This window comes from Macaca fascicularis, chromosome 1 (genome assembly GCF_037993035.2).
Source record: "Macaca fascicularis isolate 582-1 chromosome 1, T2T-MFA8v1.1".
NCBI classification, from domain to species: Eukaryota; Metazoa; Chordata; class Mammalia; order Primates; family Cercopithecidae; genus Macaca; species Macaca fascicularis.
The window spans coordinates 19,675,678-19,690,551 of record NC_088375.1 but is presented as its reverse complement, the minus strand read 5'-3'; the positions used below and the strand labels follow the sequence as shown (position 1 = coordinate 19,690,551).

The 14,874-nt window shown below is 48.7% G+C and overlaps 1 protein-coding gene and 1 long non-coding RNA gene across 2 annotated transcripts in view; both read right to left on the bottom strand.

Moving 5' to 3' along the window:
* LOC141407479 (uncharacterized) overlaps positions 1-12,032 on the bottom strand; it is a 27,203-nt gene extending 15,171 nt beyond the window's left edge. Inside the window, exon 1 of the long non-coding RNA XR_012416789.1 lies at positions 11,053-12,032. This is a non-coding gene — a long non-coding RNA (uncharacterized lncRNA). The remainder of the gene's footprint in view (positions 1-11,052) is intronic.
* Positions 12,030-14,874, bottom strand: ACTA1 (actin alpha 1, skeletal muscle). The gene is made up of 7 exons (XM_005539819.4): positions 14,784-14,874; positions 13,773-13,913; positions 13,342-13,666; positions 13,052-13,213; positions 12,776-12,967; positions 12,503-12,684; positions 12,030-12,424 (listed from the first exon to the last, which is right to left on the bottom strand). The coding sequence occupies exons 2-7, from the start codon at positions 13,899-13,901 to the stop codon at positions 12,281-12,283; spliced, it is 1,134 nt and encodes a 377-aa protein (XP_005539876.1). The 5' UTR covers positions 13,902-13,913; positions 14,784-14,874; the 3' UTR covers positions 12,030-12,280.

The following is a 14,874-nucleotide window of genomic DNA, read 5'->3' as shown; positions in this document are numbered from 1 at the left end:
ACTCCAGTCTGGATGACAGAGTGAGACTTTGTCTCAAAAAAGAGGAGAGAGAGAGAGAGAGAGAGATGGGGTTTTACCACGTTGGCCAGGCTGGTCTCGAACTCCTGACCTCAGGTAATCCACCTGCCTTGGCCTCCAAAAATGCTGGGATTACAGGCCTGAGCCACTGTGCTCAGCCCATGTTGCTGTTTGATCAATATCCACCTCTCAGGTAGACTGCCGGCTCCCTGAGGGCCCAGGCACTGATTTGTAGGTGCTAAGCAAGTGTCGGTTGAATAAATCGGTGAATTAATGGAGGATTGGAGTGGGTGTCAATAAGAAGGGCAATAGCAAGGGAGGGGGTTCTGGATCCGTTTGGAAAATAAGCTGAAGCATAATTTCTCAGGCTGAGGAGCAGCACAGCTCCCTCCCATGTAGTCCCATAACCAGGAAAGTACGTGGAGGAAAAAGGACACAGACACTTCCCTGGCTGGAGGCCACGGTGCCTGTGCTCTCCTGTAGCCTGGAACAATTTGCTTTGCCTCATGGTGCCCAGGGCTGCCCTTTGGAAAAACTACAGCCACCTAGTGCAGGGCTGGGACTAGGTATGGGGAGTGAGGCGCATCCTCTGTGCTGGTGGTACAAGTGCACGTGCGGATTCGGGGGCCTCTCATCTCATCCTCATCCCGGCCTGAACCAGTGTTTGCTTTGCCCATGTCGGGAAGAGATCCCATGATAATTTCAGAGATGCTGAGTTTCCTGGTTTTCAAATTCCTGGTCTCCAGTTCCAGCGTGGTGTGGGAAAACACATGCAGCTCCCCCATCCCCCAACCCGGGGAGAATGACCCTGGTAGGTTCCGCCCCAGGGCACCTGGAGATCTGAGCATGCGTCTTCCTGGGGCCTCGCTGTACCTGCATGGACTTGCTTCCACCTGCCTGCCTTGCACTGAGCCCTAGAGGCTGAAACTAACATTAGTGGAAAATCCAGATTCTAGAAACAGATGACATGCGCCCTGACATGTGCCCAGGGATGACAGGCATCCTTTTGAAGCATTTACTTGAGAAGAAGTTCAAGTAGGGCTAAGTTATTCCATATAACTATATTCCATATTGTGCCTCTCCGTGCCTGCAATGGTAGAGATACTCCATAAGTATGTGTTGATGAATGGACAAAACGAAAGAGAGGGAGGAAAGTGGGGGAGAATCTTGAGCTCTGTAGCATTGGAAGGAGAAAGAGTACAGTGGAGCCTTTTTCGAAGCTTTCAAGGAACGTGCCATTGGAAAAATGTGACTCTCCCACTTCTAGCTTGCTCCCTCATCCGGCAGAAATCTGCTCCTCCCTCTCCCATGGCAGAATGGTATTGGAGGGGGAAACCCAATGGGCTAGGCAGAGCTAGGACTAGAACTCAGTCTCCTGAACTCCAAGTGTTCTCTTTCCACGGATGTCTGCTGAGTACATCCAGAATTGCTCTGGTGCACAGGGCAGGTCAATGAAAGCAGCAACTTGAGCTCCTTCCAGCAGGTGCCGCCTTGCATCACCTATGATCCCGTGTGTCATACACGTGTATGACTGTGTATGATCCTCTGATCCCCTGCCCAGCCCAAGCCCCTAAGCTCCTCCATCTGTCGCAGAAGCCTGGCCTCTGGTCATCAGCAGGATTGTGAATGGATCCGCCCAAACTTGTCTCTGCTACTGGAAAGAGAATTCTGGGCTGCTGGACTAGTAGAGCCTTTCTTTTCTGTTTAATTATTCATTTGTGCCTTTTGATTTAATATTTTTAATGTTAACATAACACGTATTTGTTGAAAATATGACATTGGTGGAAACATTGAGGTACAAAAAGGTCAGGAAAAAAATCCCCCACTCTTCCACCCACGGAAGCTGTCATGGTGATTTATCACTTTGACCTACTTTCTTCGTCCCTTTCGCCCTTCGTTCTTTTATTTATTTATTTATTTTTTATGTTCATGGTTCAACTGATCCCTGTTGCCACATGGCACATTAGCTTTGGGCTGCAAGGACTCCAGGCATCTCGGCCTCCCAGCTGGTGGCCTGTCATCCTGGGAAAATTTTCAGATTCAGTGCATTTTTAGGCCCGGGAAAAAGGCAACAGCTTTAAAATAAGGCATCAGAATTTGGGGCACACTTTCCGAAGCCTACATGTGAGATTTGAGATGTTTTTCAGGAGTGGCTAAAGACAAAGTAGGGTACGTTGAGGTCTATTTTTAGGGATATGGTGGGTTAAATTCTTGGGACTAACACTTCTATTGAAACCAACTAAAAATGCTTGATACAACTTTTTTTTTTTTTTCTTGAGACAGGGTCTTATTCTGCTGCCCAGGCTGGAGTGAAGTGGCACAATCTCAGCTCACTGCAGCCTCCACCTCCTACGCTCAAATGACTCTCCCTCCTTAGCTTCCTGAGTAGCTGGGACTTCAGGTGCATGCCACTACCCCCGCTAATTAAAAAAAAAAAAAAAAAATTTCTTTTCAGGGGGTGGGGGGCAAGGTGAGGGAGAGCATTAGGACAAATAGCTAATGCATGCAGTGCTTAAAACCTAGATGACGGGTTGATAGGTGCAGCAAACCATCATGGCACATGTATGCCTATATAACAAACCTGTGTGTTCTGCACGTGTATCCCAGAATTTACAGTAAAAAATAAAAAATTATATATATATATATATTTGTAGAGACAAGATCTCACTATGTTGCCCAGGCTGATCTTGAACTCCTGGGCTCATGATCCTCCTGCCTCAGCCTCCCAAAGTCAAAGTGCTGGGATTATAGGCATAAGCCACCATGCCTGGCCTAAGATATTTTTTTAATCTTCTTATAAACACTGAAGAATTGATGGATGGTAAAGAATTACTAAGCCAGAGTGGGGCATTACGGCATGTGCCTGTAGTGGCAGCTACTCAGGAGGCTGAGGCAGGAGGATCGTTTGAGCCCAGGAGTTCAAGACCAGCCTGGGCAACATAATGAGACCCTGTCTCTAAAAAATAATAAATAAATAAATATTTTTTAAAAATTCAGACCAAAAAAAGAATTAGCCAAAATTTAAGAAAAGCTATAAGTGCAAGGATCCTAGAAATAGCTGTTGTTCAGAGAGTGTTTGCTTATTCCAACTACCTCGCACTGGGGTTTAACAGCTTTGCAAAGCCTGGGATCTCCTTACAGGAAACTAAGACCCTGAAAGTCTACACCATTGGGTAAGCTTATAGGAGTGAACTATAAGCTAACCCTACCTTAGAGCTACACTCAGGGAATTTGCAACTTGTCTTGGCAGTGAGCGCATGCTCATGGTATGGGATGCTGATGGTCGTGGTATGGGATGGAATGCAAACTTCTAGGAAATGGTAAATACAAACTCAGTTCTCATGTGTAGTTGCAGGACAGATTGATAATTCATATCACCTGGGGGACCAAGAGTCCTAAAGCTTTGAATTTACTTTAATATGGTCTTGGATTAGAAGCGTTTTTCTGGGAGAAGCAAACTCAAACCCTCTCTGGGGAGAGTCACCTTTATTCTAAGTGTCCCACAAGTAATTCTTCAAGGACAATGAACGTGGCACATTTAAGTGCACATGGAAATAAGGAAGCATGAGTAAGAACTAAAGCAGAAATGACAGAAACAAACACAATGATTTCAGCCACTGGGATTATCATATCTGTATTATTATTATTATTATTATTGTTATTATTATTTTTAGATTGAATCTCACTCTGTTGCCCAGGGTAAAGTGCAGTGGTGTGATCTCAGCTCACAGCAACCTCTGCCTCCTGGGTTCAAGTGATTCTCTTGCCTCAGCCCCCTGAGTAGCTGGGATTATGGGCACGTGCCACCACACCCGGCTAATTTTTGTATTGTAGTAGAGATGGGGTTTCACCATATTGAACAGGCTGGTCTCGAACTCCTGACCTCAGGTGATCCACCTGCCTTGGCCTCCCAAAGTGCTGGGATTACAGGCATGAGCCACTGTGCCTGGCCTCATATCTGTATTATTAAGAAACTATGCTTGCTCTGTTAAAGAAGTAAAAGATAAAGTAATAAATTTTTTCAGGGAACAGAAAACTATAAGAATGTGACCCAGTTGATTTGGAAAATAACAAAACAATTTATAAAACAAAAAAATTTAATACTAGAAATTTAAAACCCAATGATATTGGTTAACAGGCTATTAAGCAAGTTAAAGGAAGAGTTAGTGAACTGGAAGATCAGCTGGAGGAAATTACCTACAATGCCATTCAGCCAAACCCCCCAATAAAAATACAGAAGAGAAGTTGTAAAGTTGTAAAATGTAAGCAGCCTGGGAAACATAGTAAGACTTTGTCTCTACATTTTTTTTTTTTTTTTTTTTTTTTTTTAGCTGGGTGTGGTGGCGCATAATGGTAGTCCCAGCTACTTGGAAGGCTGAAGTGGGAGGATAATTTGTGCCAAGTTTGAGGCTGCAGTGAGCTGTGATCATGCTACTGCACTCCAGTCTCAAAAAAAATTATAGAGCAAGACCCTGCCTCAAAAAAAAATTATAAAAAATAAAAATTAAATAAAATGTAAAGAATATCAGGAAGTTCTGACATCCTAGTTTTTGCTTACAAAAAAATTTGCTTCTATTAAAAGGCATGTAAAGTAAAATGCACATCTTAAGAGTATAGTCCTGAATTTAACCTGTATATCCCAATCCTTTATCAAGATACAGAACATTTTCATCACCACCAAAGGTTTCATAATGCCGGTTCTTAATTTCCTTCTCTACTTTCCAGAGGCAACCACAGTTCTAATTTTTTTTTCCTAGTTTTGCCTATTCTCAAATTTCATATACATGGAATATTACAGTATATACTTCTCTGTGTAAATTTTCTTTTACTCAGCATATTCTAGGGATCCATCATGTTGTTTTGTGTATCCATGGTTTGTTCCTTTTTTTTTTTTTTTTTTTTTTTTGAGATGGAGTCTCGCTCTGCCGCCCAGGCTGGAGTGCAGTGGCTGGATCTCAGCTCACTGCAAGCTCCGCCTCCCGGGTTCACACCATTCTCCTGCCTCAGCCTCCCCAGCAGCTGGGACTACAGGCGCCCGCCACCTCGCCTGTCTAGTTTTCTGTATTTTTTAGTAGAGACGGGGTTTCACCGTGTCAGCCAGGATGGTCTCGATCTCCTGACCTCGTGATCCGCCCGTCTCGGCCTCCCAAAGTGCTGGGATTACAGGCTTGAGCCACCGCACCCGGCCGGTTTGTTCCTTTTTATTGCTGTGTAGTATTCATTATAAGCCTACACACAGTTTGTTTCTTCTTTTTCTTGTTGATGGATACCCAAGCTGTTACCAGTTTCTACTTTTATGAATAAAGCTGCTATTAGCATTCTTGCTCAAGTCTCTGTTTGAACATATGTTTTCATGCTTCATGGGTAAATTTGTAGGGGTGAAATTCTCAGGTATTAGAATAGTTGTATATTTAGTTTTATAGGAAACTGCCAAATGCCTTTCCAAACTTGTTGTACCATTTTATATTACCACTTAACAGAGTATGAGAATTTCAGTTACTCCACATGCTTGCCAATATTTGGTGTTACCAGTCTTTTTAATTTTAGCCATAATCATGGATGTATAGGAATGTCTGATATATCTTTTATTTTGAATCTTTCTGATGACATCAAGGGAATGGGCACTGTTCAAAAGGGAATGTCAGCCAGGAGCAGTGGCTCATGCCTGTAATCCCAGCACTTTGGGAGGCTGAGGTGGGTGGATCACTTGAGGTCAGGAGTTTGAGACCAGCCTGGCCAACATGGCAAAACCCCGTCTCTACTAAAAATACAAAAATTAGCTGGGCGTGGTGGCAGGAACTTGTAATCCCAGCTACTCAGGAGGCTGAGGCATGAGAATCACTTGAACCCAGGAGACGGAGGATGCAGTGAGCCGAGATCATGCCACTGTACTCCAGCCTATATGACACAGTGAGAGAGACTCCGCCTCAAAAAAAGGGGTGGGGGGAATGTCCCACAAATACAACGTTACCCAGCATGCTGTTGACATTGTTACAAACAAACAAGTTAAGGACAAGATTCTTGCGGACATAATAAATGTGGTTATTGAGAATATTAGGCACACAAGATAAATTCCTAAAACACATTGAAAAAAAAAAAAGATCATGGCTGGGTGCGGTGGCTCACGCCTGTAATCCCAGCACTTTGGGAGGCCGAGGTGGGCGGGTCACGAGGTCAGAAGATAGAGACCATCCTGTTTAACACGGTGAAAACCCGTCTCTACTAAAAATACAAAACATTAGCCGGGCATGGTTGCAGGCACATGTAGCCCCAGCTACTCAGGAGGTTGAGGCAGTAGAATGGCCTGAACCTGGGAGGCGGAGCTTGCAGTGAGCCGAGATGGCATCGCTGCACTCCAGCCTGGGCGACAGAGCGAGACTTCGTTTCAGAAAAAAAAAGAAAGACAGAAAAAAGAAAAAAAAATCAGTAAAAGAAAGAAGCCAAAGAGAAAGTTACCTAGGTTCAACTGAAACACCAGCCTACCTCATCTGGAACAGCACACTTCATGAGAACCGAAGAAGCCTGAGCTGCTGGAACCTATTCTCTATGAAATTGTGGCATAATAGGTGTAAAAAAATTAAGATTTCTGATTGAAGAAGAAGAGGAGGAGGGAAGGAGGAGGAAGAGGAGGAGTAGGCAGGGAGGATGAGAAGAGGAGGAGGAGGAAGAAAAGAAGGAGGAGGAGGAAGAAGAAAAGAGAAGGAGGAGGAAGAGGAGGGAAGGAGAGGAGGAGGAGGAAGGCGAGGAGGAAGGCGGCAGCCAGGTGAACACACAGAGATACATTGAAACACATGGGGAAGAAGACCATGTGGAGATGAAAGTAGAGGTTGGAGTGATGCATCTACAAGCCAAGGAATGCCAAGAATTGCTGGCAACAACCAGAAGCTGGGAGAGGATGGAAAGTTTCTCCCTCAGAGCCTTCAGACGGAACCTATCCTGCCAGCACTGGGATTCTAGGCTCCTGGCCCCCAGAACTGTGAGAATACACTCCTGTTGTTTGAAGCCACCCATTTTGTGGTACTTTGTTACAGCACCCAAAACAGAACACAGGCACCACGTAGGAAACTGGAGAAAATGGGGTGGTAAAAGGCAACTCTGATTCTATTCACACCCATGAGAACCACCAATATCATCTCTGCACCCTTCAAAATTTCCCTTTCCCTCACTCACCATCCCCAGAAATGGTTCAATATCAGAATAAGCCATTAAGAACCTGACAAGGAAGGCAGGGCCAGTCAAGGGCTTGGGGCTCCTTCACCCAGTGATAGGCCCTCCAGCTTCCTATGTGATATGAATGGCCTTGGGGGAGCCATCCATGTTCCCTTCTCCCACGAGCTACCCTGCAGTTGCTTCTGCCACCTCACACCCCTTTTGGAAGTTGCAGCTCATGGCCTGCCTGAACAGGGCTCTGGCTGGGAGTGACAAGGATGCAGGTGGACATGGGACCCCCGTGTTCCCACCATGCCACCTGTCTAAACAACAGAGCAGGCTTCCTCAGCTTCTTTTTGAGAGCCACATTGAAGCTCAAAAGTTCATGGTAGCTCCTCAAAAGCCCTGGGACATAGCAACAGTGGTAAAACGAATGCTTTCCAGAGGACACAGCAGGACAGAAAGGAAATGGAAATGACAGAAAGGGAGACAAAGAGCAGAGGCAGGCAGGCAGGCTGGCCCCATGGGCAGAGCTCATTTCCCTCCAGTCCTTCTGGCTGAGGCGCTGCTGGATGAGGCCATGCCACTTTCTGTGTCCCTGGAGCCAGGGAGAGAAGCAGGCCTTCTTGAGCACAATAAGGGATGTGTTTCCTCCACAAGAACCAGGATCTGGAACTCAGCCCATCTTGTGAGAAAGCAATACTGTGCCGTGGAGCAGCCTCACAGCCACAGCTAACTAAACAGAGTGAGAAACAGCACAGAACCCACAGAATCCACACAGTTCACAGTCAGGGTGTGCCCCCACCTCCTCTCCACCAGTAGCCCCCAGTGTGCTCTGTGCCAAAAAGAGACTCAAGAAGAGCCTAGTGCCATGGCCCATGCCTATAATCCCAGCTACTAGACCAGCTGGGAAACATAGTGAAACCCTGTCTTAACAAAGGGACAAGCACAGTGGCTCACACCTGCAACCTCAGTGCTTTGGAAGGCTGAGGCAGGAGGATCGCTTGAGCCCAGGAGATCAAGGCTGCAGTGAGTTATGACTGGACCACTGCACTCTAGCTTGAGTGAGAGAGTGAGACCCTGTCTCTAAAATATAAAAAATAAAAATGAATTCTAACAGGAAGAGCCAAGGCATGAGAGGCTAGTCGTGGTAAGGATCATGGCAGCAGACTCCTAAGGATGGGACATATCTTGGCCTTCTCTGTACCCCTTGCACATAGAGACTGGGCAATATGTCCAGGCATGGTGGCTCACGCCTGCAATCCCAACACTTTGGGAGGCCAAGGTGGGAGGATCAGTTGAGCCCAGGAGTTCAGATTGGCCTCGGCAACATAGCAAGACCCCATCTCTACAAAAATAAAATAAAATAAAAATTAGCCGGTGTGGTGGTACATGCTTGTAGTCCTAGCTACTTGGGAGGCTGAAGCAGGAGCATCATTTGATCCCAGGAGTTCAAGGCTGCAGTGAGCTATGATCACATAACTGTACTCCTACCTGGGCAACAGAGCTAGACTCTGTCTGCAGAAAAATAAAACAAAAAACCAAGAAGCTGAGCAATATAATAGTTCACTAACCCTTTGTACATTCGGCCACATCTGAGGTGAATGTGATAGGCCTTGGGACAGATGCAGCAGGAAGGACCTTGATACCCCCAAATTCTAATCTTCAAAGGTTTAAATGAGAGAGCCCAGGGTGCGCCCCAGTCCTGAGACCTTTCAGTCTTTTTTCTCAATCCTAGTCCCACGCTTTAATCGTGACACCTTTCCTCTTTCCATTTTCTTCTTTCCCCTATCTTTCTCCTCCTGTGCACTAGTAATATAGATTTAGTGGGGAAAATGTTAATGGCAACTTAATGAGCTTTTATGAGAAGGAAATAAGTCCAGTTAGATCCTTGATGAGTCCTTTTGCCACGTCTAAGGAAACACGATAAGCAATAGGTGGGGGGAATCTCTGTGGCCTTCACTTCTATCATAGCTCTAAATGGCTTCTCTGAGAGGGCTTTTCAGTGGGAAGTCTGCTGTGGTATAATCCCCTCTGCAGGGCCCAGCACAGTGTTGCCACACAGGGTCTTGGTTCTTGTTGCCACAAACACCGTGTAGCTGCAGAAAATAGTTATTTTTGTCCTCATATAGTATAAATATTTGTATATGTTCTGGATTGTTTTTAAAGATTCATTCCTGACCACACCATACCACAGAAAAAACTCCTCTTTCGGGCCTAATACTGGTAACACAATTTACAAAATATCTATAGCCACAACCCAATATGAGAGCAGAAAAGATATGGAATACTCATAAAATGCAAGATGCTTGTTTCCTTTTGGAGAAGTGTTGGAAGAGAAATGGCATTTTGGCCAGGCATGGTGGCTCTTGCCTGTAATCCCAGCACTTTGGGAGGCCAAGGCGGGCAGATCTCTTGAGGTCAGGAGTTCGAGACCCGCCTGGCCAACATGGTGAAACCCTGTCTCTACTAAAAATACAAAAATTAGCCAGGCGTGGTGCGCACCTGTAATCCCAGCTACTCGGGAGGCTGAGGCAGGAGAATTGTCTGAGCCCAGGCGCCGGAAGTTGCAGTGAGCTGAGATCGAGCCACTGCACTCCAGTCTGGGCGACAAAGCGAGACTCCATCTCAAAATAAATAAATAATAAATGACATTTTTTAGATTTTGTGCATTTCCAGTGAAAACATGTAATTTATAATTTTTGCACTTATTTTGGTAAAACAGTAATGTCAGTAATGGGTTTTAAAAATTGGTGCTTGACAAAATACTATCACAGTATATTGAAAACTTCTGTCAGTTCTAAACTATTATGAGTCATTTACAGATTATGATCATAGGAGAAATGGGCCTTATATATCTTACTTAAATCCCAGTTGATTTAGGTTTCTAGTTCAAACATCATTAGCATGACAGTCAGCTAACACATGTAATAGTGATATTTTACCAGGCTGATGGCTGCATGAATTTATTTATTTATTTATTTATGAAACAGGGTCTCACTGCCCCCAGGCTGGAGTTCAGTGGCATAATCTTGGCTCACTGCAACCTCTGCCTCTTGGGGCTCAAGTGATTCTCCCACCTCAGCGTCCCCAGTAGCTGGGACTACAGGTGCACACCACCATGCCCAGCTAATTTTTGTATTTTTAATAGAGACAGGGTTTCACCATGTTGGCCAGGCTGGTCTCGAACTCCTGGCCTCAAGTGATCCTCCTACCTCAGCCTCCCAAAGTGCTGAGATTACAGGTGTGAGCCACTGCACCTGGCCACGAATGAAATATTTAAGCTATGTGTTTATAGGTTGTGTTTGCTCAGATATGCCTTTCCATATTCAATATTACTAATATGCTGGTGTACTATTATATCAGATATGTCTATAGTGGTTAATATTATCAGCAAAAGCGGTATCTCTCTGAAAGACTAGTATTTAGCCCATTTTTAACCTTCATCCACCCCGAGTGGGACAATACAAGGTTTTCAATGAACATGGTATTATATAATTGTTTTATTAAAATCTTAAATTTTAGGATTATTGTCAATTCTCTTGATATCTGGATTTGACAGTACCACACCCTTGGAGGCCTCAGAGATTTCTGAAGTTTTTCAATAAGCCAGAAAATGAGGGATTAAACATATGACTATGTGGCATATAACATAGCTATGTTGTCAATTGCAGCTATAAACTTATTTACAAACGAGTTTATTACTTTGAGTCTGAATTTGTTGTATTTAGGGGCCACTGCTCTTGAGAACATTGACTAGGAAACTTTAAGTTCATTTTAAGGAATAGGTATTGCACTCTCCCACAGAAATTCAAACTGTTGATAAATTTGGTGCCTTTAAAACTTTTTTCGGAGGGGGAGGGTGTACCTCCTTCCCTTGCTTACCTCTCCATCTTCCAGTGCCAGCCTCAGCTTCCCACCCTGCGACGCTTCTTTGCTGCCCTTCTTTCTGGAGCTCTCACTTGGCCCTTCCTTGCTTCCTTTCCAGGCCCTGCAGGAGGGGGTACTTCTTTCTACCAGCAGCACCTGGTGTGAAGGAAAGGCCTTCCAATTGGAGACAGACAGTGACGGTCTTCACTTGCAAATTAAAACTCATTTATTAAGCCTGGACATAGTGGCACAGAACTGTAATCCCAGAACCTCGGGGGGCTGAGGCAGAAGCATTGGTTGTGGCCAGGAGTTCGAGACCAGCCTGGGCAGCATAACAAGATCCTGAGACCCTGTCTCTACAATAAATATAAAAAATTAGCTGGACGCGGTGGCACATACGAAAATATTAGCAACTGGGGAGGCTAAGGTGGGAGGACCCCTTGAGCTCAGTTAGAGGATACAGTTGGGCTCTGAGTGCACCACTGCTCTCCGCCCTGGGCGACAGGGGCAAGACCCTGTCTCTATTAAAAACAAAAACAAAAACAAAAACAAAATGACTTGTTAAATACAGAACACAGCCCCCTCTCAGATCTGGAGATTCAGTAAGGGAACACCGTAGGCGGAGCTGAGATGCCCTCTGAGAAACAGCTCTCCGGCCCCAGCACCATGGTCAGCGCCCGCTGCCAGAGGGGCCCAGGGCCACCAGCCGAGGCCGCCGCCGCAGGGCTGCAACTCTTGGGAGCGCTGCGCAGAGGAAGAAAGCTGCCTCACCACGTCCCAGAGGGTCAGGTCAGGCCACCAACAGCTGCCAGTGATCTGGGATGGATCTGATCCACTGGGGAAACCGGCAGGGGAGCATGGGAAGTTGTAACTTTTGTCTTCCAGGGAGCCCATTCATTTGGGGTATTGTGAAAAGTGATTAAGGAGGATGTGGGGGGATGGGAATCCCTCTTCTGGCTCCACTCCCACCCCAAGCAAATAAACACGACCACTTTACGCAGCTTAACAGAATGACTTTAATGCTTCTTCAAGTTTTCCATTTCCTTCCACAGGGCTTTGTTTCGAAAAATAACAAAATGAGGTAATAAGTTAATGTATGTACACGTTATAAACACTGTGTCAGTTTACGATGGCAACAAAGGAAGTTGTTACAAAGAAAGTGAATGCGGGGTGGCTGGTCAGTCGCCAGCCGATTGAGCAAATTCGTCGTCCTGAGAAGTCTCGCGCTGGAGGTGGAGTGTGTCTAGAAGCATTTGCGGTGGACGATGGAAGGGCCGGCCTCGTCGTACTCCTGCTTGGTGATCCACATCTGCTGGAAGGTGGACAGCGAGGCCAGGATGGAGCCGCCGATCCACACCGAGTACTTGCGCTCTGGCGGGGCGATGATCTGCAAGACAGAGCGTGAGGTGGGGAGACCTCACCCGAGAGCCCACCCCGCCGACAGCCCGCGCAGGCCGCCGCCCACCTTGATCTTCATGGTGCTGGGGGCCAGCGCGGTGATCTCTTTCTGCATGCGGTCAGCGATCCCGGGGTACATCGTGGTGCCCCCCGACATGACATTGTTCGCATACAGGTCCTTCCTGATGTCGATGTCGCACTTCATGATGCTGTTGTAGGTGGTCTCGTGAATGCCCGCCGACTCCATACCTGGGGACCGCGGAGGGGAGCGTGAGTGGGAGCTCCGGGCGCCGGGGGCCGGCGGGGCCTGGGGTAGGGGGCGCGGGCGCGCGGGGCTCACCGATGAAGGAGGGCTGGAAGAGCGTCTCCGGGCAGCGGAAGCGCTCGTTGCCGATGGTGATGACCTGCCCGTCTGGCAGCTCGTAGCTCTTTTCCAGAGAGGAGGAGGAAGCGGCCGTGGCCATCTCGTTCTCGAAGTCCAGGGCCACGTAGCACAGCTTTTCCTTGATGTCGCGCACGATCTCGCGCTCAGCTGCGTAGGGTAGAAGCAGGAGAGGAGCCCTCACTCAGGGCCCGCCGCCGGCCCTCCCTCCCGGGGTGTCGGGGCTCCGCGCACCTGTGGTCACGAAGGAGTAGCCGCGCTCAGTGAGGATCTTCATCAGGTAGTCGGTGAGATCGCGGCCCGCCAGGTCCAAGCGCATGATGGCGTGCGGCAGCGCGTAGCCCTCATAGATGGGCACGTTGTGGGTGACGCCGTCGCCGGAGTCCAGCACGATGCCTGTGCGCGCGGGAGAGAGTAAGTCGCTGGGGGCGAGGCCAAGGCTGGGCGCTCAGCGCTAGGGGCGGGGGCGGGGGCGGGGGCGGGGGCGGGGGCGGGAGAGGGGCCTGGGCGCAGCGGGCACTCACCGGTGGTCCTGCCGGAGGCGTAGAGGGACAGCACTGCCTGAATAGCCACGTACATGGCGGGCACGTTGAAGGTCTCAAACATGATCTGGGTCATCTTCTCGCGGTTGGCCTTGGGATTGAGGGGGGCCTCGGTGAGCAGGGTGGGGTGCTCCTCGGGAGCCACGCGGAGCTCGTTGTAGAAGGTGTGGTGCCAGATCTTCTCCATGTCGTCCCAGTTGGTGATGATGCCATGCTCGATAGGGTACTTCAGGGTCAGGATACCTCTCTTGCTCTGAGCCTCGTCGCCCACGTAGGAATCTTTCTGACCCATACCGACCATGACGCCCTGCGGATCCGAGACACCACGCACCCATTAACGCCGCTCCGGGTGGCACCAGACTGGGTTACGCGGGGACCCCGACCCGGCTCCTTCCGCAGAGCGGCAGCCTGACCTGGTGTCGGGGGCGGCCCACGATGGACGGGAACACGGCCCTAGGGGCGTCATCCCCGGCGAAGCCGGCTTTCACCAGGCCGGAGCCATTGTCGCACACGAGGGCGGTGGTCTCGTCTTCGTCGCACATTGTGTCTAGTTTCTGCAAGGACAGGGAGACCGCGAAGAGGCGCGGTGCATCAGCGCAGACGTCTCAGCGGCAGCGGGGGAGGCCTGGCCGGCTCAGACGTCCTCCCTCCCCAGGAACCTAGGGATATCCCCTGCCAGAACTACTCAAATTCTGCCAGGGCGGCGACCAGGGGTTCTCTTCCTGAGCTTTGCCCCTGGCTAAGGGCTGCCCTGCACCAGGAAAAGGGGCACAGGGTCGTGAGACCACACTGAGAAGTCCTCTGTCCACACAGCCAGGGGAACATGTCCCCCAAGACCTGTCTGCCCTCCCTGCCTGACACCTGCTCCAGGAGCTGGACGCTAGTGCCCATGCTCTCTGCACCTCCCTGACCACATCTGTCACCTAGGAAGATAAGGCCTGGGCACTGCCTGCTCGCTGGGCCAGCGTGAGGGTGGAAGGAGATGCCCATGGGAAAGGCGTTGGCACCCCATCCAGGGAAGAGTGACCTGTTAGGAACCCTATGACATTTCAAACTCAGAAAGGGCCTTTTTCCTGTTGGAAACGGAGCATGGGTGGTCCTGGCTGCTCGCTCATTAGCTCTAGCGCTAGTTCGGAAGGGAACTGCCTTGGCGACAACTAAAGCAAAACCGTTTATCTCCCTAGGCACATCCTACATGCCGCATAAAGCAGCCCAGAGGGGCTAGAGAAAAATCTGGAGACGTCTAATTTCCAGAGTCTGTCTTGTCTCCTTTTTAAAGCGCATGTAGCTCCGGAGACGAGGCACAGCGCTCGGGGCGCAGGCTTGGGGCTGACCAGGTGAACCGACTGGGTTCTGCCCCGGAGTCCTTCAGGTTCCCCTCGGTATTCCCCTGTCCCCCTGTCCCCTCCCAACTCCCGCCCTACCTGGGCGGGTAGCTACAACTGCTACTCTCGGCTCGGGCCCTGGTCGCCGCGGGAGGGAAGCGAGGCTTCACTTGGCGCTGTCCGCTGCGGT

Bases quoted from the DNA above. Each gene is read 5' to 3' on its own strand.
- ACTA1 (XM_005539819.4), bottom strand. From the start codon at position 13,901: ATGTGCGACGAAGACGAGACCACCGCCCTCGTGTGCGACAATGGCTCC. The intron at 13,667-13,772 runs GTCAGGCTGCCG...TCGGATCCGCAG, and splicing joins TGGGCCGCCCCCGACACCAG to GGCGTCATGGTCGGTATGGG. The intron at 13,214-13,341 runs GTGAGTGCCCGC...CCGCGCGCACAG, and splicing joins CGCCTCCGGCAGGACCACCG to GCATCGTGCTGGACTCCGGC.